The sequence below is a fragment of the Cherax quadricarinatus genome, chromosome 87, assembly GCF_038502225.1.
Source record: "Cherax quadricarinatus isolate ZL_2023a chromosome 87, ASM3850222v1, whole genome shotgun sequence".
NCBI classification, from domain to species: Eukaryota; Metazoa; Arthropoda; class Malacostraca; order Decapoda; family Parastacidae; genus Cherax; species Cherax quadricarinatus.
The window spans coordinates 13,740,948-13,765,983 of NC_091378.1; the positions used below are offsets into that span (position 1 = coordinate 13,740,948).

At 39.5% G+C, this 25,036-nt stretch overlaps 1 protein-coding gene across 1 annotated transcript in view; it reads left to right on the top strand.

Annotated features, from left to right (window-relative positions):
- Window positions 1-10,267: 10,267 nt before the first annotated feature.
- The window catches only part of LOC128703844 (TBC1 domain family member 14), a 104,297-nt gene continuing 89,528 nt past the window's right edge, over window positions 10,268-25,036 (top strand). The window contains exon 1 of the mRNA XM_070103779.1: window positions 10,268-10,455. Coding sequence (XP_069959880.1) covers window positions 10,268-10,455 — 188 coding nt within the window. The remainder of the gene's footprint in view (window positions 10,456-25,036) is intronic.

The following is a 25,036-nucleotide window of genomic DNA, read 5'->3' on the forward strand; positions in this document are numbered from 1 at the left end:
GGTGGAACAGATTGATCCAGTGTAGTGGATGAGGTCTCCCCGGCAGAAATAGCACCGACCCACTGGTCAGGTGACAACTCATCCTCTACCTGAACAGGGTAAGGATAGTGAACAAGGTCAACAAGATTGGTATTTGCTCTAAGGCGAACACTGTGACCAGAAGTGTTGGCCAGGTAGAAATGGATCTTACTATCTCTTACAACATGTAAGGATGGTTCAACAAATAGACCCTTTACTTTGCAGGAATCACTGTCAACTAGGACGTTATCACCATCTGGAACACTAGGAACAACGACAGACACTCTAGTGAGAGCACTAGCCGCAACAGAAACGTCTTTCTGCAGACGGCATGTGACATCAACAAGAGATGGCATTACTAGTTGCAAGTAATTGTTTTCCGACAAGGCGTCCCCTGTGGAGAAACTACTACTCGAACTAGCAGGCATTGCAGGGATAGGTTGTGCACTCAAGGCAATCTGAGCGTCCTCGGACACTTGAGGCATCGGACTATCCTGCAAATCTGAAGGTATAGGTGGAACACTGATGGGAGTGACAGAATTACCAGTGCCTGACCGCTTGGGTACGCTACTGGAGAATGCATTAGCTTGTAAGGACTTAATCCGTACATCATACTCTGCAGCAGTATAACAGATTTCTGATCCAAGCTGGTAACCCCAGAATGGAACGATCAAGTCGTCAATTTGTGCATGCCATCGATAAGGGTCGAGCACAATGCGTAAGTCTCGCATGGAAGCAAATCCCAGTAGAAGGTCACCAGGGAAAGTAATCTGGTCGACAACAAAGAAGGAAACAGTGAAGTCTCTACCTTGGATAGAAAAGGTTAGGGAAGTCCTACCTCGGACACGCAGGTGGGAACCAGATACTCCACTAAGGGAGGACACAGGAGTCGGTTCTACGAGAAGGACATGTCGTAACTTCTTATCCTTAAACAAACTAGACCTAATAATATTGATTTGCGCACCAGAGTCCATGAACAATTGAACGGGCGCATTATAAACAGATGCCTGCACTATAGGGCCTATGGTTGCATTGGAAGTTATGTGCAAACAAAAAGGTGGATTGTCATCAGAAAAGACTTGTTCTACTCCATCCCCAAAATCATCGATGTCAGAGACATGTGAAGCAACATCATCCGCAGGGTTGTCATTCTCGAGACTGCTTAAGGCTTCAAAGGAATTGTGAACGGGGATGGTGTACTCATTATCACCTACTGTCACCATGGGACGGTTTGACTGGGGCGCTCGAATTCCCCCGAATTGGAAGAACGAGCCTGGTTCTGGTTAGGTTGAGAATTGAAAGAATGAGCCTGGTTCTGGTTATTTTGAAAACCACGAGACCTGTTTCCTCGACGGGTTCTGCGGTTGGAACGACCACGGAAAGACCTAGAGTACTGAAGGTTATAGAGAGCATTACACTCAGATGTGTCATGTCCATGTATTCTATGATAAGTACAGTAGGGAAGATCTGAGTACTCATCATCAGTACGACGTCTCTTAGGGTAACTATCAGGACAATTAATTGCAATATGTCCACGGAAACCACAGTTATAACAATTCCGCCGACTATGGTTACTGAATGTACTATGAATACTACGAGGTGTATAACGACTCTGTACACTGGTTCTTGATGATCTCTGAGAGGGTTGACGACTACGATTTGTCTCTGTGGCGCAAACAAGAGGTGGTGCAGACTGAGGCATATGTGTGACATTACTTTTAATACAAGGGAAAGTACCCTGGGGGCACAAGGAACGTACATGATTTAAGGCTGTAAGTGGTTCCATCGTTACAGTTGGAGGATGAGCCTCATAAGCACACACAGAAGCAGGTGGCATTAGTTCTTTAATTGCTCCAAAAGCTGCTATTTTAGCAATTGATTCTGTAAATGGTTTAGCCTCGTCAGGGAGAAAAGATGATGATTGGACAGCATTGATAAATGATGATAAAAGTTTGTCTAATCTAACAGCAAATGCACTCAACGATTCAGTACTCATGGGTGTAGCATTCACTAGTTCCCTAAGAACGACATATGGATCAGCTGTTTTTACTGGGACAAGGAAAGAACGAATCAGTTCCTCATATTGTGACCACTTAGTAAGATTCCTGAAGTCTCGCATATCAAGGAGATCAACAACGTGAACAGCAGCAGGAGATCGATAAAGAGCTTCTTTAGCAATTCTGATAAGACTTTCCTCTGAAGGAGGACCTTCACCTAGGGCACTAGCACGAGAACGAATGGCTGCAAACCATGCTTCAAGACTATGTACATGGCCATTGAATAAAGGTAACGCATCAAGGGAATCACGAGTATAACTATAATATCTCGGTGTCTGGGTCGGTCTGTCAGTCGGTAAGGGACTGTGAGGACTGATGACAGGACCAGCAGTAGCCTGAGAGGTCTGAGTGTCGACATTCACTAAAGTACCACTTGACGGTATGTGAGACATAATGGCAAAGTAACACGAGAACAAATAAGGCAAAAATAATGAACAATAAAAATGATATAAAATGCTAGAATTGAAATGAAAAGATATACAACTAATTCTGCAAAAATAATAAAAAATTAATGTCTAAGATACACTGCAAGAGTAAGGAAAACTCAATTTAAAGGACTATTGACCAAGAAAAAAAATTTTACATTGAAATATACAAGTAAAAATATTACTGGAGACTGAATTAAATTCAAAATGAGCTGTCTTTACTCTTGCTAATAAAGAAATTAATTAATTAAAATTTTAAATCAATGTAAAAAGTATAAAATAAAATTACTAAATTGTTAACTGGGAAATTTAAGTATTTTCTAAGAATGCATAGACAAAATTAAAATATAAATCATAAAAATAGCAATAAAAGAAAATAATTCACTGCAGAACAAGTTCAACTAAATAATTCACTTCAGAACAAGTGCAACAAAATAAAGTGTAGAAATAATCACTGCAGTAATAAAGTGTCACTGGGAAAACTCAGGTAAAATAATGAATTAAAATATGAAGATCAAAAAAATAAACTGATTGAACACTTTAACTCTTAATTGTAAATTAGACAAAACAATTTACTCAAGCAGAGTAAGAAAACACTTTACGTTAAAAGTAATTGAAATTACATCAAGAGTGAATTTGTTCAAGAATATAAAAATATGAAAAAAATAAAACACAGGAACAAAACAGGGAATATAACACTTACAGTGACGGAGCACACTTCATTAAAATATATTCTTACAACAAAATCCTGCTGTGGATACAACAAAATCTTGCTGTGACTGATACGACAAAAATTTGCTGGCAAAAATAATGGTACACAGTCTGCGAAAAAATTAGAGGAATGAGACACTGCTGGCATACGAAAAAAAAAGACACACATAGCAATAAATGGAAAATGTGGTATACTGGGGTAAATATCACTGCATGAAATACAATGACAATACAATAAAAAAAAAAATGAATCACTTCACACAGAGTGACTGACTGGTACACTACACAATAATACTTACTAGAGACAGGAGTAGCATAAAGAAAAACACAGAATAAAAATATAAGATAAGTGAAAACACTGAAAAATATTCTAAAAAGAGTCAAAGAAAAACTGAAAACACAAGGTTTAGAGTACACAAGCAATTTACTATAAATGTCTCACACACGCAAATGTCTTTAAATGCAAGAAAAATGTCTCAAGAAAATTATCACTGAAGTCGGGAGTAGTAGACGGGCGGTGACGAGTGATGAGTGGGCGGGTGGTGTTTCCTCCTTCACCCACACTGTTGTCGTGAAGAAATGCGCATTCACGAAGAACTCACATAATTGGGTTGTCGTTGGCGCCAGCTACAATCTCTTGACCAATTATGTGAGCCAAAACAGTACTAGGACCCGGTACAAGGGTGCAAACAACCACAGGTAGATGGGTGGATGGCTGGTGGTGGTGGGAGAGAGTGGTGGGTGTGACTCTCGCTGGGGTACTGCCGCGCACCCCGGGTGGTGGGAGAGAGTGTGAGTAGAGGGGGGGTGGTGGGTGTGACTCTGCTGGCGCTCACTGGCGCGGACTCCACTCTCTACCCACGAAGGTGGCTTAACCCACTCTATGCCACAGGAATGGTGAAAACCACTCTTAGCATCCAACAGGGAGCACAAAGCGATATAGACAATACCTCAGAGGAACTTGGCTTACTTCTTACTGCGTGGCTTACTTCTCTCTCGCAGCTGGGTTAGAAGCTGGGTTGGCTGACTGGCTTACCCCACGAGAATGGCTGACTGGAAGACGTGTAACGATGCACAAAGCACGGAGGAGCAGTTGGATGACAGGAGACAGGCTGGATGATAGGCTGACTGGCGTTCACTTCCACAGTCTGGCTTACTGACTGGCTTTATTGCAAAATCCGGGTCAACCCCTCGGAGATTGAAGCAATTAGCACACGAACTAAGCCAGGAAGCTTGAAACGGCTGCAACAGGCTTGCAGGCTGAAGGTTGTGAGTGAAGGTATAAACGGCTGGCTGGAGGGTGTGAGGGGAGTAGGCGACTGGCTGGAGATTCACCTTTGACCCTGCCGCTACTCACACAGCCTTCTAACGCCTTGAATTACTCTTAAAAACGTAAATCCACGCTCCACACCGCTGTACACCATTTATCATGTGGGAGTTCGATACGTGGATTAGGTAAGAAATACTCACGTAGGCTGTTATTACGTATTATTGCAGTTATGTGGACAGAGCCCTTGTCAGCCGTACCTATCTCCTTGGCTACACTCGTAATACTGACTAGCCGTCTGCCCAGCACCCCGTGAGTAGGTCTTTTGAAATAGTGTCAGCTCAGCACAATATGAAAGACCGTGACTCAGGCGAGACGGTTGGTCGTTGAGTCAACGGACGGTTACTGGTAACTGGTTACTACTGAGACTGGTAACTGGTTACTACTACTGAGAGTGTGACCTAAGTGTAAGCAGAAGTAGCAAGACTTACCTGTAATCTTGCATATTTATGAGACAGACAAAAGACACCAGCAATCCTACCATCATGTAAAACGATTACAGGCTTTCGTTTTACACTCACTTGGCAGGACGGTAGTACCTCCCTGGGCGGTTGCTGTCTACCAACCTACTACCTACATATTTTATATATACTCTGATAATTATACTTATGTATACCTGTACTTAATAAACTTACATACTGTGCTAGCATGCAGGTACACATTAAAATCAGTAAGAGTGTCTTATGTCTCCAGACGTCATATTAGTAATGATAATAATAATCATCGAGTCTCATTTAAATGTCGTATATTACGTTAAATACACATTTTCATTAATCCATCTATGATATTTTTTCAAAATTATATAATAAACACGATACATAACATAAAAAGATGATAAATACACCCCACAATAGAATAAATAAACATAAATATGAGATGTGGTAGCAGACGACTTGCACAAGTGACGCCATATTAGAAATGCTAATAATAATAATAATAATCACCGAGTCATTAAATGTTGTATATTACGTTAATATACACATTTTCATTAATCCATCCATGATATTTTTTTCAAAATTATATAATAAACACGATACATAACATAAAAAGATGATAAATACACCCTACAATAGAATAAATAAACATAAATATGAGATGTGGTAGCCAGATAACTTGTACAAGTGATGCCAAGAATAACATTTTCTCTAATCTAACATAAGAGAAAATGTGTTACTGGGGGTAACTGTAGAAAATTATTCCTTTCATATGTATGTAAGTAAGTTTATTCAGGTATACACAAATACAGTTACATAGATTATCATACATAACAACATATGTGTAGAGAACCTAGGATAACCCAAAAAAGTCAGAGTGACTTATTTCCATTGCCTTCACTCAGAGCATCATTTCTTCTCAAAATGATGTTACATGAGAATGGGAGTGTTCTTCTTTATTTATTCTACCGTATCAATGTAGAGACAACCTGTACACAATGTAACTTGTACACAAATCAGACGTGTACACTTCGTTTACAAAACTTACCTTCGCCTGGTTTGTTTACATAACTCTGCGCCTGTCCTCTCTCATGCACTCATTCTTTCTCTCTCTCATTTATTCGTTTTATCTCATTTACTTACTCCTGACCCTACATTAAGACGACAAATATTTTAAGGTAAGTAATGAGTGAACTGTATATACATTTTATCGCTCTGGGATGCTTAAATGTAATAGAATATTATGTGTAGGTGGGTTGGCCTGGTATGGTAGCCCGGCTGACTACCATACATACCACACTTGATTTCTTACAATAAATACTACTTGTCTCACCCTAGATTAAGACTATAAATATTTTAAGGTAAGTAATGAGTGCACTATGTGTGTATTGTACTTTTTTATTGTTTTTTGATGCCTGGTTCTATTGCTAACTTAATATATGTTAGTGTAAACTTGTTATCTAGTGTTTGTATGCATTTGTAAGTGGAAAAAAAAGGGTGTTCCACTTTACGGCGGTTTCCGCTTTATGGCGGTAGCCTGGAACCTAACCAGCCGTATAAGTGGGGCCTTCCTGTATTCAATACCATGATCTACCTCCTCAAATACCTTAGTGAAGAAAGTTAGTAAATTCGTAAGACAGGAGCGCCCCTTTGTAAAACCATGCTGAGATTTGTTAATCAATTTATGCCTTTCAAGATGGCTATGAATTGCCGAGGCAATTATTGATTCCATAAATTTTCCTACTATGGAGGTAAGGCTTATTGGTCTATAGTTCAAAGCTAAGGACCTGTCACCTGCCTTGTAAATAGATATTATATTAGCCATTTTCCACTTGTCTGGCACTATGCCAGTTTGTAGCGATATATTGAAAAAATTAGCCAGAGGTATGCTTGGTTCCCCTTTACATTCCTTTAACACCCTTGCAAACAGTTCATCAGGACCTGGGGATTTGTTAGATTTTAATTTCTCTATTTGTCTGAGGACCATGTCACTAGTTACCTCATTCGTGCATAGTTTATTATCGTCCTGTTCTACATAATTTATTATGTTAAGTAAAAGGACACAAATGTAACTAATGACATTCTATTGTGGCAACATTTTGCTCTCCAGGAGCTTCATCAAGCTTGATGAAGCTCCTGCAGAGTGAAACATTGCCACAACAAAAACGTCACATTACGTTTATGTCCTTTTATTCAACGTATTGTCAGTAATTCTACCAATATTAATAATTTATTATTTCTGGAATTTCGCTAGTATCTTCCTGAGTAAAAACTGAGAGGAAGTAGGTGTTGAGAAGTTCACACATATCCTTATCACTGTCAGTGATCTGACCTGAGTTACTCTTAAGTGGGGCTATCTTGTCCCTAATCTTACTTTTGCATACCTGAAAGAACCCTTTTGGGTTAGTCTTTGAATCCCTTGCGACTTTAGCCTCATAATACCTTTTTGTTTTTCTTATTCCTTTTGTTTATTTCTGCCTCTAATTGAATATATTGGTTTCTTAACTGCTCTTCCCCTCTTTTGATATGCCTATGTGTGTCTCTTTTTTGACCAATGAGATGTTTTAATCTATTGTTTAACCATTGGGGATCATTTTTCTTAGATCTAATTTCCCTACTCGGAGCAAAGTTGTCTGGGCAGCTAGCACTATGCTCTGAAACACGTCATATTGGCAGCCAACACCAGCTGCCTGACCCATAGTCAGGCCATCCCAGTTTAGCTCACCCAGGTAATTTCTCAGTCCCATGAAGTCAGCCAAGTGAAAATCTGGGACAAGGACTTGATTGAAGTTATTAGGGTAATTCCATGATATATTGAAACTAAGTGATTTGTGACCGCTTTTCCCAAGTTCATCAATAACCTCAAGATTATTAACTGGTGATTCTTTATTGGCAAGAACCAAGTCATGCAGGTTATTTCTTCTAGTTAGTTTTGTCACAAACTGTTTTAAAAAGCAGTCCTGAACCGTATCAAGAAAGTCACTAGACTCAAGATTTCCTATCACATTGTTCCAATCAGTTTGTTCAAAGTTAAGATGCTCCATTTACACAACATTCTCATATCTAGACGCCTTATGAATTTTGTCCAATAGCAGCCTACCGCACTCCCTGTCAAGGTTTGGGGGCCTATAAATCACACCCAAAGTTAATTTTTCACGACCTTCAAAAAACTGTAGCCAAACAGATTCTGTGTCCAATGTTTCTAATCTTATATCTTGTCTAACACAACAATTTAAATTATCCATGACATACATCTCCACTCCATCACCCTTCCTGTTAACCTTATCAGTGTGGAAAAGTGTATAACCCTGTATGTTGCATTCAGAAGGCATTTCTCTATCTTTCAAGTTGAATCAGATCTCCATTATAGCAATAATATCTATATTACCTGCACTTGCAAGTAATCTTAGCTCGTCCATCTTATTCCTTAGACTCCTACTATTTGTATAGTAAACCTTAAAGGAGCTAGTCATTCATTACCCTCTATTATTTCTCTTTGTTGAGCAATTGCTTTGCCTTTACTAGCAACTCTATTTTGAATATTGCCTTTTAAACATATCCCTGGGGTATTCTGGTAATATCTGCTATTTTCAACCCTAGTAGTGCAGCCTGATTGTTTCCCACAAACACCCATATCTCTATAATCTATCAAATTAAAGTCCTGGACAAGTCATCAATGACCCCCTCACTCGAATTGGCTAATGCAACCACTCCAGCCCCAGAGAGATGAACCCCATCCCTTCCATACATATCACCTCACTGGGTGAGTAGTCACCTTCTCTGAGTGAGGTGTCACCTCAAGGTTTAATATATAAAATATGCTTCTCTTACTCCTATTCCTCTGAATATGTATGTGTAAGCACATGAAAGCACTTATTTTTTTCTATTTTCACTGTGGTATTTTTTTATGATTACATATCTATTGTGATTTCTTCCATTGCTTATTTTTTAACACATTGGCCATTTCCCACTGAGGCAGGGTGACCCAAAAAGAAAGAAAAAACTTTCATCATCATTCAACACTTTCACCATCATTCATACACAATCACTGTCTTCACAGAGGTGCTCAGATACGACAGTTTAGAGGTCACTCCAAACAGCCAATATCCCAAACCACTCCTTTACAATGCAGGCATTGTACTTCCCACCTCCAGGACTCAAGTCTGGCTAACCGATTTCCTTGAATCCCTTCACAAAACATTACCCTGCTCACACTCTAATACCTCATCAGGTCCCAAAAACCATTTGTCACCATTCACTCCTATCTAACATGCTCACACACGCTTGCTAGAAGTCCAAGCCCCTCGCCCACAAAACCTCCTTTAGCAACCACCTAGGAAAGTACCACTATCCTACCAAATGAGTGAGAGACAGAGACCTGTATTGTTTTACATGATGGTAGAAGGGCTGGTATCTTTATTGTCTCAAACACATAAGATAACAGGTATATCTTGCTACTTTTACTTACACCTAGGTCACACTACACATACATGTACAAGTTTATGTATACACACTTTTCCTTTCCTATCCATGGGGAAGTGGAATAAGAATCTTTCTTCCATTATTATACTATGAAGGAGATAATATCTTATTATCATACTATAAAGGAAATATACTAGGAATAAGGTAAAATTAATTACAGTTGGGCCCCACTTATACGACAGGTTAGGTTTCAGGCTACCACTTTAAAGCGGAATGCCATTTTTTTCCATCTAGAAATGCCAGACAACAAGTTTACACTAACTTATATTAAGTCAGTAATAGAGCTAGGCATTAAAAAACACAATAAAAAGTAAAATACACACACAGTACACCCAATACTTACCTTACAATATTTGTAGTCTTAATGTAGGGTGAGAAATGAGTCGTATTTATTTGTAAGAAGTCAAGTGTGGGAAGTATGGTAGCCAGCCAGGGCAGCCCACCCCACCCAACCCTCACATAATATATTATGAGATTTAAAGTGCCCAAGAGCGATAAAATACATACACAGTACATTCATTAATTACCTTAAAATATTTGTAGTCTTAATGTAGGGTGAGAGGTGAGTCGTATTTATTTGTAGGAAGTATGGTGTGGGAAGTATGGTACCCAGCCAGGGCAGCCCACCCTGCCCGACACCACCCCACTCACACTTAATGTAAACAAACAGCCGTGTCATATTTTGGTTGATACACATTCATTCCAGTGTCTGTGAATCTTATACAAACACTTTACATTGTGTACAAGTTGTCTCTACATTGAAACAGTAGAATAAATAAAGAGGAACACTCCCATTCAGTAATGTGTAAAGTAATGTGTAAAGCTTCAATGCAGTCCAGAGAATGTTATGATCTGAGCTGCCCAGACAACCATATAAAAGGAATGCAGTGCTACAGAGTTAGCAGAGAAAGGGAAACTAAACAGCAATCTTTTGTAGACAAAAAGAGAAAAGATCGAACCAAAGGAAGAGACAAACAGGGGGAATGGTACAGAGAGGACAGGTGGGCAGTAAAATGGGGCGTACCAAACCAGGCATCAGCCCATCAAGGCTGAATAAGCAACCAAATGCAAAGCCAGTACAGGAGAAACCAGGGGCGTGTACACCAAGGGACATACCAGGTAGTACATCACCAGTGGTACTAATGAAACACAAAGCAAGACAAAACATCCCAAATGGTAATTCCTGCTTCATATTTGCAAATATTCAGGGTTTGAAATCAAATAAAAATGACAACGTTAGTTATGTCAGTGGGCTTCTAACAGCAGCGAATGCCATGTTTAGAGCATTTACAGAAATGCATACAAGGGATGTTTTGGATGGAGAGATAAAGATAGAAAACTATAACTTGTATAGATTTGATAGAATCAATAGGTCACAGGGAGGAGTAGGAATCTATGTAAAGGATACTTTCTGTTGCACAGAAGTGCTGAATTCTACGAATGATATAGTAGAAGTTTTAGGCATTAAAGTTGAAAATAGAAATTTAGTAATTATCCTAGTATACAAACCACCATCAGCAACTGCTGAGGAATTCACAGATCAGCTAAGGAAGATAGATAGCTATCTGGATAGGCTAGAAAATCCCACACCAAATATTTTACTCCTTGGAGACTTTAATCTCCTTCATGTAAAAAGGAAGATGGCACAACGTAATGTTATACCAGAAATATCTCTGGGAAGCACCCTGGCTCAACAGGTACATACCAGGGAACTAATGAGGCTTTGTGAAAAGTACTCTTTAAACCTACAGGTAATTGATCCCACTAGAAATGAAAATACCCTGGATTTGATATTCACAAACAACGAGGAACTGATCAGAGACATAACAGTTACAAAAACAATATACAGTGGACCCCCGCATAACGATTACCTCCAAATGCGACCAATTATGTAAGTGTATTTATGTAAGTGCGTTTGTATGTGTATGTTTGGGGGTCTGAAAGGAATAATCTACTTCACAATATTCCTTATGGGAATAAATTCAGTCAGTACTGGCACCTGAACATACTTATGGAGTGAAAAAATATCGTTAACCGGGGGTCCACTGTACAGTGGAACTTCTACTTGCGAGTTTAATCCGTTCCATGACCTTGCTCGCAACTGGATTTGCTCGTTTGCAGAGTCAATTTTCCTCATTTAAATTAATTGAAATGCAATTAGTCCGTTCCAGTGGAATTCTGTACTTCAATAATTTCGCTAATATCATCTGTACGGCTTATTTATCTATCACAATTCATCTAATATGACATAATAAACAATATAAATAACATAGAAACATGATTAATACTCTAGAATGAATAAAATATGTCATTCATGTAGTGGTATGGGCGGTGTCGGCGCTGAATGAGAGTTTGTCTGGAGACCGGGCAAAATACTTCATGAATAATTTCGATAATATCATCTATATGACTTATTTATATATCACAGTTCATATAATATGACACCAGGTGCCAGAGCAATCAGGCTGTGATGGATATGTGGGGCAACGGGCCTGGTTGACCAGGCAAGCACCAGACGAGCCTGGCCCATGGCCGGGCTCAAAGAGCAGATTAGCTCTCTAAACTCTTCAAAGGTATATCAAAGGAGTATGGAGCTACTTGTATACCAAGGTTCCACTGTACATTGTCAAATGCTCTAATCTTCAGCACAAATGTGACTGACCTAAATTTTAATTCCTACTTATCTTTTTAACTGTTTTCTGATCTGTCTTTTTTGGCTGTCTACTTGCTTCTTACTTGATCTGTCTTTTGACTGTCTCCTCACTTCTTTACCCAACCTATGTTCTGCCTGTCTACTCACTTCTTTACCTGATCTGTCTCCCAGCTGTCTCTCTCAATTATGACTTGATTTTGGTCCAGGATAAGCCAAAATGTCATCTAAAGTTTCCTTTCTAAATTATGAGTTAGTTGTGAATTGAATTGGATTGAACTGGGAGGAGAATGATTTTTTATTTTTTTTAGCTAACACACATGTATACATAAATACATTAGGGTCCCGCTTTACAGCGTTTCACCTTACGGCGTTCTGCTAATATGGTGATTTCAAATTATGACCAAAACTTGCTATATGGCAATCCGTCTTTCTTATACGGCAAGCCCCACCCAGTTTGTTTACATTCTCTGTGAGCACATCTCTCGATTATGTCTGGAAACTTTCCAAAATTTCAATTGTTTTCAAAGTTATTGCACATTTTATGTGTACTCTGATAATTATACTTGTGTACCTGTACCTAAATATACTTACACACTGTGCTGGTATGCAGGTACACATTAAAATCACTGAAAGTCTCTCTAATCTTGATGCCACATTAATAATAATAATAATCTCTTGGGCTCATTAAATGTTGTTATTTATTTATTTATTAACACATTGGCCGATTCCCACCAAGGCAGGGTGGCCCGAAAAAGAAAAACTTTCACCATCATTCACTCCATCACTGTCTTGCCAGAAGGGTGCTTTACACTACAGTTTTTAAACTGCAACATTAACACCCCTCCTTCAGAGTGCAGGCACTGTACTTCCCATCTCCAGGACTCAAGTCCGGCCTGCTGGTTTCCCTGAATCCCTTCATAAATGTTACTTTGCTCACACTCCAACAGCACGTCAAGTATTAAAAACCATTTGTCTCCATTCACTCCTATCAAACACGCTCACGCATGCCTGCTGGAAGTCCAAGCCCCTTGCACACAAAACCTCCTTTACCCCCTCCCTCCAACCTTTCCTAGGCCAACCCCTACCCCGCCTTCCTTCCACTACAGACTGGTACACTCTTGAAGTCATTCTGTTTCGCTCCATTCTCTCTACATGTCCGAACCACCTCAACAACCCTTCCTCAGCCCTCTGGACAACAGTTTTGGTAATCCCGCACCTCCTCCTAACTTCCAAACTATGAATTCTCTGCATTATATTCACACCACACATTGCCCTCAGACATGACATCTCCACTGCCTCCAGCCTTCTCCTCACTGCAACATTCATCACCCATGCTTCACACCCATATGAGAGCGTTGGTAAAACTATACTCTCATACATTCCCCTCTTTGCCTCCAAGGACAAAGTTCTTTGTCTCCACAGACTCCTAAGTGCACCGCTCACCCTTTTCCCCTCATCAATTCTATGATTCACCTCATCTTTCATAGACCCATCCGCTGACACGTCCACTCCCAAATATCTGAATACATTCACCATCTCTGTACTCTCTCCCTCCAATCTGATATCCACTCTTTCATCACCTAATCTTTTTGTTATCCTCATAACCTTACTCTTTCCTGTATTCACTTTTAATTTTCTTCTTTTGCATACCCTACCAAATTCATCCACCAACCTCTGCAACTTCTCTTCAGAATCTCCCAAGAGCACAGTGTCATCAGCAAAGAGCAACTGTGACAACTCCCACTTTGTGTGATTCTTTATCTTTTAACTCCATGCCTCTTGCCAAGACCCTCGCATTTACTTCTCTTACAACCCCATCTATAAATATATTAACAACCACGGTGACATCACACATCCTTGTCTAAGGCCTACTTTTACTGGGAAATAATCTCCCTCTTTCCTACATACTCTAACTTGAGCCTCACTATCCTCGTAAAAACTCTTCACTTCTTTCAGTAACCTACCTCCTACACCATACACCTGCAACATCTGCCACATTGCCCCCCTATCCACCCTGTCATACGCCTTTTCCAAATCCATAAATGCCACAAAAACCTCTTTAGCCTTATCTAAATACTGTTCAATTATATGTTTCACTGTAAACGCCTGGTCCACACACACACCCCCTTCCTTTCCTAAAGCCTCCTTGTTCATCTACTATCCTATTCTCTGTCTTACTCTTAATTCTTTCAATAATAACTCTACCATACACTTTACCAGGTATACTCAGTAGACTTCTCCCCCTTTAATTTTTGCACTCTCTTTTGTCCCCTTTGCCTTTATACAAAGGAACTATGCATGCTCTCTGCCAATCCCTAGGTATCTTACCCTCTTCCATACATTTATTAAATAATTGCACCAACCACTCCAAAACTATATCCCCACCTGCTTTTAACATTTCTATCTTTATCCCATCAATCCCGGCTGCTTTACCCCCTTTCATTTTACCTACTGCCTCATGAACTTCCCCCACACTCACAACTGGCTCTTCCTCACTCCTACAAGATGTTATTCCTCCTTGCCCTATACATGAAATCACAGCTTTCCTATCTTCATCAACATTTAACAATTCCTCAAAATATTCCTTCCATCTTCCCAATACCTCTAACTCTCCATTTAATAACTCTCCTCTCCTATTTTTAACTGACAAATCCATTTGTTCTCTAGGCTTCCTTAACTTGTTAATCTCAATCCAAAACTTTTTCTTATTTTCAACAAAATTTGTTGATAACATCTCACCCACTCTCTCATTTGCTCTCTTTTTACATTGCTTCACCACTCTCTTAACCTCTCTCTTTTTCTCCATATACTCTTCCCTCCTTGCATCACTTCTACTTTGTAAAAACTTCTCATATGCTAACTTTTTCTCCCTTACTGCTCTCTTTTACATCATCATTCCACCAATCGCTCCTCTTCCCTCCCGCAGCCACTTTCTTGTAACCACAAACTTCTGCTGAACACTCTAACACTACATTTTTAAACCTACCCCATACCTCTTCGACCCCATTGCCTATGCTCTCATTAGTCCATCTATCCCCCAATAGCTGTTTATATCTTACCCTAACTGCCTCCTCTTTTAGTTTATAAACCTTCACCTCTCTCTTCCCTGATGCTTCTATTCTCCTTGTATCCCATCTACCCCATCTATTCGGAATAAAGTTGCCTATGTGTCTTACCTACCAACTTGTCGGTATTTGTTACCAAGGTTTATACCGATAAACGTTTTAAACAGTGAATGACTCCTGATGCATTTATCCTAATTCTTGCGTAGTTTTGGATAAAAGATGGACACGAGACACGATAGAGGCTAGGACCTTGTGTAGCTTTAGGAAGAGACTGGACAAATATATGAGTGGGAGGGGCTGGGTTTGATTGGTGTCATTGGGTGCCGGAGTTGTTTCTTGGGTGGCTTTAGGTAGAGATCGTTTTGATAAGGACCTGCCTCGTATGGGCCAGTAGGCCTTCTGCAGTGTTCCTACATTCTTATGTTCTTATGTTCTTACCTTTTACTCTCAGTGTAGCTACAACTAAAAAGTGATCTGTTATATCTGTGGCCCCTCTATAAACATGTACATCCTGAAGTCTACTCAACAGTCTTTTATCTACCAATACATAATCCAACAAACTACTGTCATTTCGCCCTACATCATGTATACTTATTTATCCTCTTTTTCTTAAAATATGTATTACCTATAACTAAACCCCTTTCTATACAAAGTTCAATCAAAGGGCTCCCATTATCATTTACACCTGGCACCCCAAACTTACCTACCATGCCCTCTCTAAAAGTTTCTCCTACTTTTGCATTCAGGTCCTCTACCACAATTACTCTCTCACTTGGTTCAAAGGTTCCTATACATTAACTTAACATCTCCCAAAATCTCACTCTCTCCTCTACATTCCTCTCTTCTCCAGGTGCATACACGCTTATTATGACCCACTTCTCGCATCCAACCTTTACTTTAATCCACATAATTCTTGAATTTACACATTCATATTCTCTTTTCTCCTCCCATAACTGATCATTCAACATTACTGCTACCCCTTCCTTTGCTCTAACTCTCTCAGATACTCCAGATTTAATCCCATTTATTTCCCCCCACCGAAACTCCCCTACCCCCTTCAGCTTTGTTTCGCTTAGGGCCAGGACATCCAACTTCTTTTCATTCATAACATCAGCAATCATCTGTTTCTTGTCATCCGCACTACATCCACGCACATTCAAGCATCCCAGTTTTATAAAGTTTTTCTTCTTCTCTTTTTTAGTAAATGTCTGCAGGAGAAGGGGTTACTAGCCCATCGCTCCCGGCATTTTAGTCGCCTCATACGACACGCATGGCTTATGGAGGAAAGATTCTTTTCCACTTCCCCATGGACAATAGAAGAAATAAATTAGAACAAGAGCTATTTAGAAAAAGGAGAAAAACCTAGATGTATGTATATATATATGCATGTGCGTGTCTGTGAAGTGTGACCAAAGTGTAAGTAGGAGTAGCAAGATATCCCTATTATCTAGTGTGTTTATGAGACAGAAAAAGACACCAGCAATCCTACCATCATGCCAAACAGTTACAGGTTTCTGTTTCACAGTCATCTGGCAGGACGGTAGTACTTCCCTGGGTGGTTGCTGTCTACCAACCTATTACCTTGTATATTACATTAATATAGACATTTCCATTAATCCATCTATGATATTTCTTTCAAAATTATATAATTAACACACTACATAACATATAAACATGATAAATACACCCCACAGTAGAATAAATTAACATAAATATAAGATATGGTAGCCATGCAATTTGTAGGAGTGACAGAAAGAATAATGTTTTCTCTAGTACAACATCAGAGAAAATATGTATACTATAATATTACTGAGAGTAATTAGAAAATTATTACTTTCATATGCCTTCACTCAGTGTCATTTCTTCTAAAATTGGTGTTACATGATACACCTTTGAAGAGTTTCGAGAGTTTATCTACTCTCTGAGGCCGGCCATGGGCCAGGCTTGTCTGGTGCTTGCCTGGTCAACCAGGCTGTTGCTGCTGGAGGCCCGCTGCCCTACATATCCATCACAGCCTGGTTGATCTGGCACCTGGTGAAGATACTTGTCCAGTTTCCTCTTGAAGGCTTCTACACTTGTTCCAGCCATGTTTCTGATATCTTCTGGTAAGATGTTGAATAGTCTGGGACCCCAGATGTTGATACAGTGTTCCCTTATTGTTCCCACCGCACCCTGGTTCCTCACTGGGTTTATTTTACACTTCCTCCCACATCTCTCAGTCCGGTATGTTATGGCAGTGTGCAGATTTGGGACCAGGCCCTCGAGTATTTTCCAGGTATATATTATCATGTATCTCTCCTCCGCTCCAATGAATACATATTCAAGACTTGCAGTAGTTTAGGTGCTTTACAGGCTCCCAGTAGTTTAGGTACTTTACAGGCTCAATGTGAGCCATAAACGCTCTCTGTATTTGTTCCAGCTCTGATATTTCTCCTGCTTTGAATGGGGCCGTCAGCACTGAGCAGTATTCTAAGTTAGAGAGCACTAACGATTTGAAGAGTGTCACCATCGGCATTATTTCCCTTTGTTTTGAAAGTTCTCAATACCCGTCCCGTCCTCTTCTTGGTTGTCATGATCTTTGTCTTGTTATGGTCTTTAACTTTGACTGTTTCGGTCGTATATATATGTCTTACGAGCCACCGTGTTTGATGTATATATACTCAATAATTCTAGCAGCTTCAAATCAAGCAGGAGAAAACTGGTAGGCCCACATGTGAGAGAATGGGTCTGTGTGGTCAGTGTGCACCATATAAAAAAAAAATCCTGCAGCACGCAGTGCTTAATGAGAAAAAAAAACTCTGACCATTTTTTTTGGATTAAAACGCTGAATTTGTGGTGTATTTTCGTGTAGTATTTATGATTGTATTTTCGTTTTCTTGGTCTCATTTGATAGAATGGAAAACATGTTATAGAAATAGAGGCAATTTTGATTGGTTTTACTTTGAAAAAAACCTTGAAATGGAGCTCAAAGTAGGGGAAATGTTTGATTTTAGCTGATGTTCAAAAGTAAACAAATGATGTCATTGTCCAATAAATGTCCAGCTAGCCATTCTAATATGCAGTCATGAATGGGTTGGCATTATTTATACAATTATTACAATATTGCAGTAGTCTACATAACAGTAAATCTTCTAATTTTTTGTTTGAAAAAAAATTCAAAATAGAAAGCAAGAGTAATATCAGAGGGGCCTGGAGACGTGACTGATGAACAAAGAAAATGTTATTTTAGAGCCAGGAATGTGTACATTGTTCATTCTGGACCCCATTTTGAAATTGGCATATTTTTTAATTTTCGTGAAATTGGCCAAATTGCAAATTTCTGACCACATTATTGGGTAGTTGAAATCGGTAAATGGGCAGTTTTTTGTACTCAGTCGATAGAAAAAATGGAGTTCTAAAGAAATAGCTATGAGTTTGGTCGACTGGAACAGTGGAATTAGCCGAAAACAGGGCTCAATGTGGGTGAAATCACCGATTCGTAAATATCGCCGAGGTCGCTAACTTCGCGAGAGCGTAATTTTGTGAGTTTTCCATCAAATTTCATTCTTTTTGTGTCATTACCATTGGGAAAAGATTCTCCATCATTTCATAAGTTTTTTTTTTTTTTTTCAAAAAATTTTCGACACCAGAAGACACCTCAGGATTTGGGGTTTCGACAGTCAGGGGGGTTAAAAGAAAGGTCCACTGACATAATTATTTCCAGGTCTTTTACGTGTTCCTTACGTTCTATTTGGTGACCCTCTTGAGTTCCTTGTGTTCCTTTTGAGTTCTTCATTCTTTCCATACCTAAGCAGCTGGAACTTATCACCAGTGAACATCATGTTCTCCACTGCCCACTGGAAAACCCTGTTTATGTCTTCCTATATTTTTTCAGCGTCCTCTACCGTAGTGACTTTCATGCTTATTTTAATGTCATCTGCAAATGATGATGCAAAAGTGTGATGGGTGTTTTAATGTCTGCTATGAGGATGAGAAACAGCAGAGGTGCGGGGACAGTGCCTTGGGGCACTGAGCTTTTGACCTTGCTGATGCTGGATCTTGACCTGTTCACTACTACTACCCCCGTAATGCCCATGGCTTTCATTATGTGCACTATCACTCCATGATCACATTTGTCAAACGCCTTTGCAAAATTGTGTAAATCACATCTGCATTTTAGTCGTCTTCCAATGCCTCTGTAATTCTGTCATAAGGGTTCAGCAGCTGTGACAGGCATGATTGTCCTGCTCTAAAACCATGCTGGTTTGGGTTATGCTGGTTGTGCTTGTCCATGAAATTTGTAACCTGCCGTCTCATCACTCTTTTGAAGATTTTTATGATGTGAGAAGTTAGGGCTACTGGTCTGTAGTTTTTAGCTAGTGCTCTACTACCTCCCTTATGCAAAGGAGCTATGTCGGCACTCTTTAAGGCCTCCAGTATTTCACCAAATAGAGCTCAGCACTTGATTAAACTAATAAGACCTGCCAGAACTTCGCTGTAAACTATTTCATGTTTCTTCGCATTTTTTTTTTTTTTTTTTTTTTTTTTTTTTTTTTTTTTTTTTTTTTTTTTGTATAAATAAGTCACCATGGGGCCTAGGATGATTAGTGATAACAGCCAGCCAAACTGAAAATTGGTTGGGAAGAACTCGTTTGATACTCAAACTGAGCAGTACTCGAACAGCCTTGTGGAATGAATTAAGGTCGCATACTGAGGTTCCACTGTACTGACAAATGCAAGAATCAACAGAAACAAAACTAAGATTAAGATTCATCATAGTAATGTTGTGAACAAAGATTGATTCAACAACAAGGCTAAAAGAGGGAAAATGTGGATAGCTTGTGAGATAACTATGGTCTTTTAATATGACAGAATAGTGTGTTTTGATTGGTCCTGGACAGTGCTAATATGGAAACATAAACACACATGCAGTTTAATGTTATCCTTTATTGACGACGTTTCGCCCACACAGTGGGCTTTTTCAAGTCACAAACAGATCTACCTGGGGTGGAAGGTACGTGAGTATTTATAGTCAGGTTCAGAATGTTGAGGTCAGGTGGAGAATGATGCATCTGATGATCTACCGGGTGGGGTTATAGAGTCTAAAATCTTGGGTAGCTTGGAAGGGGTATTGGATAAGTTGTGAGCAGACCTTCTGAAGTGTTCTATGTTCTTATGTGGGATAGCAATGAAGAAGTTTCTTGGCAAGTGGTTCAGCTATGTTATAGAAGCCATTGTTCTGGTTGAAATTGTTGGTTGTAGAGATAAGCGATGATTCCAGGATTCTTCAGTATTGAATGTTGTCTTCTGTGGTGATAAGTCTTGAGTTTCTGTAGTTAATTAAATGGTTGTGTGAATTGCGATGATGTATACAGGCATTCCTTGTATCGTCAGTCCTGCTTGCGTATTGGTGTTCTGAAATACGTGTTTGGAGGTCTCTTGATGTTTCGCCCCGTATACGTATAATTTGTTGCAGTCATTACAAGGGATTATGTATACCCCTGTGCTAATATAATAATGGTGCTAATATAATAATGGTCCTGGGCTGTAACCCTTTCTCCTCTATATGTTACTAAATGTAAAATGAAAAATGAAAGCTTTTCTTTTTAGGTCACCCGGTCTAAGTGGAAGACGGCTGATGTGTTAAAAAAACTACAGCTTATTAACCCTTTCAGGGTCCGTGCCGTAGTTCTACGGCTTTTACTTGAGGGTCCAAACCGTAGATCTATGGCATGAGCTCAGCTTACTCTGATAAGCTGTGAGTGGTAAATTTGGGCCTAAATATGAGAGAATACATCTATGTGGTATGTGTGCACCACCTAAAACAAATCCTGCAGCACACAGTGCATAATGAGAGAAAAAAACTGAGACCGTAATTTTTGATTAAAACAGCGAATTTGCAGTGCTTTTTTTTTATGTTTTTTATATATGTATTTGCTATTTCTTGGTCTCATTTGATAGAACAGAAGGTATATTACAGAAATAGAGATGATTTTGATTGGTTTTAGTAATGAAAATGGCTTGAAACTGAGCTCAAAGTAGCAGAAATGTTAAATTTTTGCCGATGTTCAAGAGTAAACAAATGACCTCACACATCTTGAGGGCCGAGAAAAACTAATTTTGGGTGTGATTTACAGGGCCCCAAATCTTGATAGGGAGTGCAGTAAACTTCTATGGGACGAAATTCGTAAGGCATCTACATACGAAAATGTTGTGCTAATGGGAGATATCAACTATAGACAGATTGACTGGAGCAATTTGACAGGAAATTTAGAGTCAGGTGACTTTATTGATACGATCCAGGATTGTTTTTTAAAACAGTTTGTGACAGAGCCAACTAGGGGAAATAACCTCCTTGACTTGGTTCTTGCCAGTAGGGAAACACTAATTAATGATCTTGAGGTTAATGATGAGCTTCGGGAAAGTGATCACAAATCACTCAGTTTTAATATATCATGGAATTCCCCTAATAATGGCAATCAAGTCTCCGTCCCTGACTTTCGCTTGGCTGATTTCATAGGACTGAAAAATTACTTAGGTGGGCTGAACTGGAATGACCTGACTAAGGGTCAGGTAGGTGGTGATGGTTGCCGATATGATGCTTTCCAGGGCATAGTTCTAGCTGCTTAGTCAAATTATGTTCCAAATAGGGAAATCAGATCAAACAAAAATGATCCTAAATGGATGAACAATAGATTAAAATATCTGATTGGTCAAAAGAGAGGCATATATAGGCAAATCAAAAGAGGAGAGGGGCAATTAAGAAATCGATATATTCAGTTAAAGAGAGAAATAAAAAAGGGAATTAGAAAAGAAAAAAGAGATTATGAGGTTAAAGTTGCAAGAGAATCGAAGACTAACCCAAAAGGATTCTTTCAGGTATACAGAAGTAAGATCAGGGACAAGATAGGCCCACTCATAAGTTCCTCGGGTCAGCTCACTGACAGTGATAAGGAAATGTGTAGAATTTTTAACACATACTTCCTCTCAGTTTTTACACAGGAGGATACCAGCGATATTCCAGTAATGATAAATTATGTAGAACAGGACGATAATAAACTGTGCACGATTAGGGTCACAAGTGACATGGTCCTTAGGCAAATAGATAAATTAAAACCTAACAAATCCCCAGGCCCTGATGAACTGTATGCAAGGGTTCTAAAGGAATGTAAAGAGGAGCTTAGCACACCTTTGGCTAATCTTTTCAACATATCACTACAAACTGGCATGGTGCCAGATAAGTGGAAAATGGCAAATGTGATACCTATTTTCAAAACAGGTGACAGGTCCTTAGCTTCGAACTATAGACCAATAAGCCTAACCTCCATAGTGGGAAAATTTATGGAATCAATAATTGCCGAGGCAGTTCGTAGCCACCTTGAAAAGCATAAATTAATCAACGAATCTCAGCATGGTTTTACAAAGGGGCGTTCCTGCCTTACGAATTTATTAACTTTTTTCACTAAGGTATTTGAGGAGGTAGATCATGGTAATGAATATGATATTGTGTATATGGACTTCAGTAAGGCTTTTGACAGGGTCCCACATCAGAGACTATTGAGGAAAATTAAAGCACATGGAATAGGAGGAGAAATTTTTTCCTGGATAGAGGCATGGTTGACAAATAGGCAGCAGAGAGTTTGCATAAATGGGGAGAAATCAGAGTGGGGAAGCGTCACGAGCGGTGTTCCACAGGGGTCAGTGTTGGGCCCCCTGCTGTTCACAATCTACATAAACGACATAGATGAGGGCATAAAGAGCGACATCGGCAAGTTTGCCGATGACACCAAAATAGGCCGTCGAATTCATTCTGACGAGGACATTCAAGCACTCCAGGAAGATTTGAATAGACTGATGCAGTGGTCGGAGAAGTGGCAGATGCAGTTTAATATAGACAAATGCAAAGTTCTAAATGTTGGACAGGACAATAACCATGCCACATATAAACTAAATAATGTAGATCTTAATATTACGGATTGCGAAAAAGATTTAGGAGTTCTGGTTAGCAGTAATCTGAAACCAAGACAACAGTGCATAAGTGTTTGCAATAAAGCTAATAGAATCCTTGGCTTCATATCAAGAAGCATAAATAATAGGAGTCCTCAGGTTGTTCTTCAACTCTATACATCCTTGGTTAGGCCTCATTTAGATTATGCTGCACAGTTTTGGTCACCGTATTACAGAATGGATATAAATTCTCTGGAAAATGTACAAAGGAGGATGACAAAGTTGATCCCATGTATCAGAAACCTTCCCTATGAGGATAGACTAAGGGCCCTGAAACTGCACTCTCTAGAAAGACGTAGAATTAGGGGGGATATGATTGAGGTGTATAAATGGAAGACAGGAATAAATAAAGGGGATGTAAATAGTGTGCTGAAAATATCTAGCCTAGACAGGACTCGCAGCAATGGTTTTAAGTTGGAAAAATTCAGATTCAGGAAGGATATAGGAAAGTACTGGTTTGGTTATAGAGTTGTGGATGAGTGGAACAAACTCCCAAGTACCATTATAGAGGCCAGAACGTTGTGTAGCTTTAAAAATAGGTTGGATAAATACATGAGTAGATGTGGGTGGGTGTGAGTTAGACCTGATAGCTTGTGCTACCAGGTCGGTTGCCGTGTTCCTCCCTTAAGTCAATGTGACCTGACCTGACTAGGTTGGGTGCATTGGCTTAAGCCGGTAGGAGACTTGGACCTGCCTCGCATGGGCCAGTAGGCCTGCTGCAGTGTTCCTTCGTTCTTATGTTCTTATGTTCTTATCTAAAACACACCAGCTGGTGGGTCTAATATACATTCACAAATGTGATGATATTATTTATACAATTATTGTTCCTCTTTTTTTTCTTCTATTGTCCATGGGGAAGTGGAAAAGAATCTTTCCTCCATAAGCCATGCGTGTCGTATGAGGCGACTAAAATGCCGGGAGCAATGGGCTAGTAACCCCTTCTGCTGTAGACCTTTACTAAAAAAGAGAAGAAGAAAAAAACTTTATAAAACTGGGATGCTTAAATGTGCGTGGATGTAGTGCGGATGACAAGAAACAGATGATTGCTGATGTTATGAATGAAAAGAAGTTGGATGTCCTGGCCCTAAGCGAAACAAAGCTGAAGGGGGTAGGGGAGTTTCGGTGGGGGGAAATAAATGGGATTAAATCTGGAGTATCTGAGAGAGTTAGAGCAAAGGAAGGGGTAGCAGTAATGTTGAATGATCAGTTATGGGAGGAGAAAAGAGAATATGAATGTGTAAATTCAAGAATTATGTGGATTAAAGTAAAGGTTGGATGCGAGAAGTGGGTCATAATAAGCGTGTATGCACCTGGAGAAGAGAGGAATGCAGAGGAGAGAGAGAAAGATTTTGGGAGATGTTAAGTGAATGTATAGGAGCCTTTGAACCAAGTGAAAGAGTAATTGTGGTAGGGGACCTGAATGCTAAAGTAGGAGAAACTTTTAAAGAGGGTGTGGTAGGTAAGTTTGGGGTGCCAGGTGTAAATGATAATGGGAGCCCTTTGATTGAACTTTGTATAGAAAGGGGTTTAGTTATAGGTAATACATATTTTAAGAAAAAGAGGATAAATAAGTATACAAGATATGATGTAGGGCGAAATGACAGTAGTTTGTTGGATTATGTATTGGTAGATAAAAGACTGTTGAGTAGACTTCAGGATGTACATGTTTATAGAGGGGCCACAGATATATCAGATCACTTTCTAGTTGTAGCTACACTGAGAGTAAAAGGTAGATGGGATACAAGGAGAATAGAAGCATCAGGGAAGAGAGAGGTGAAGGTTTATAAACTAAAAGAGGAGGCAGTTAGGGTAAGATATAAACAGCTATTGGAGGATAGATGGGCTAATGAGAGCATAGGCAATGGGGTCAAAGAGGTA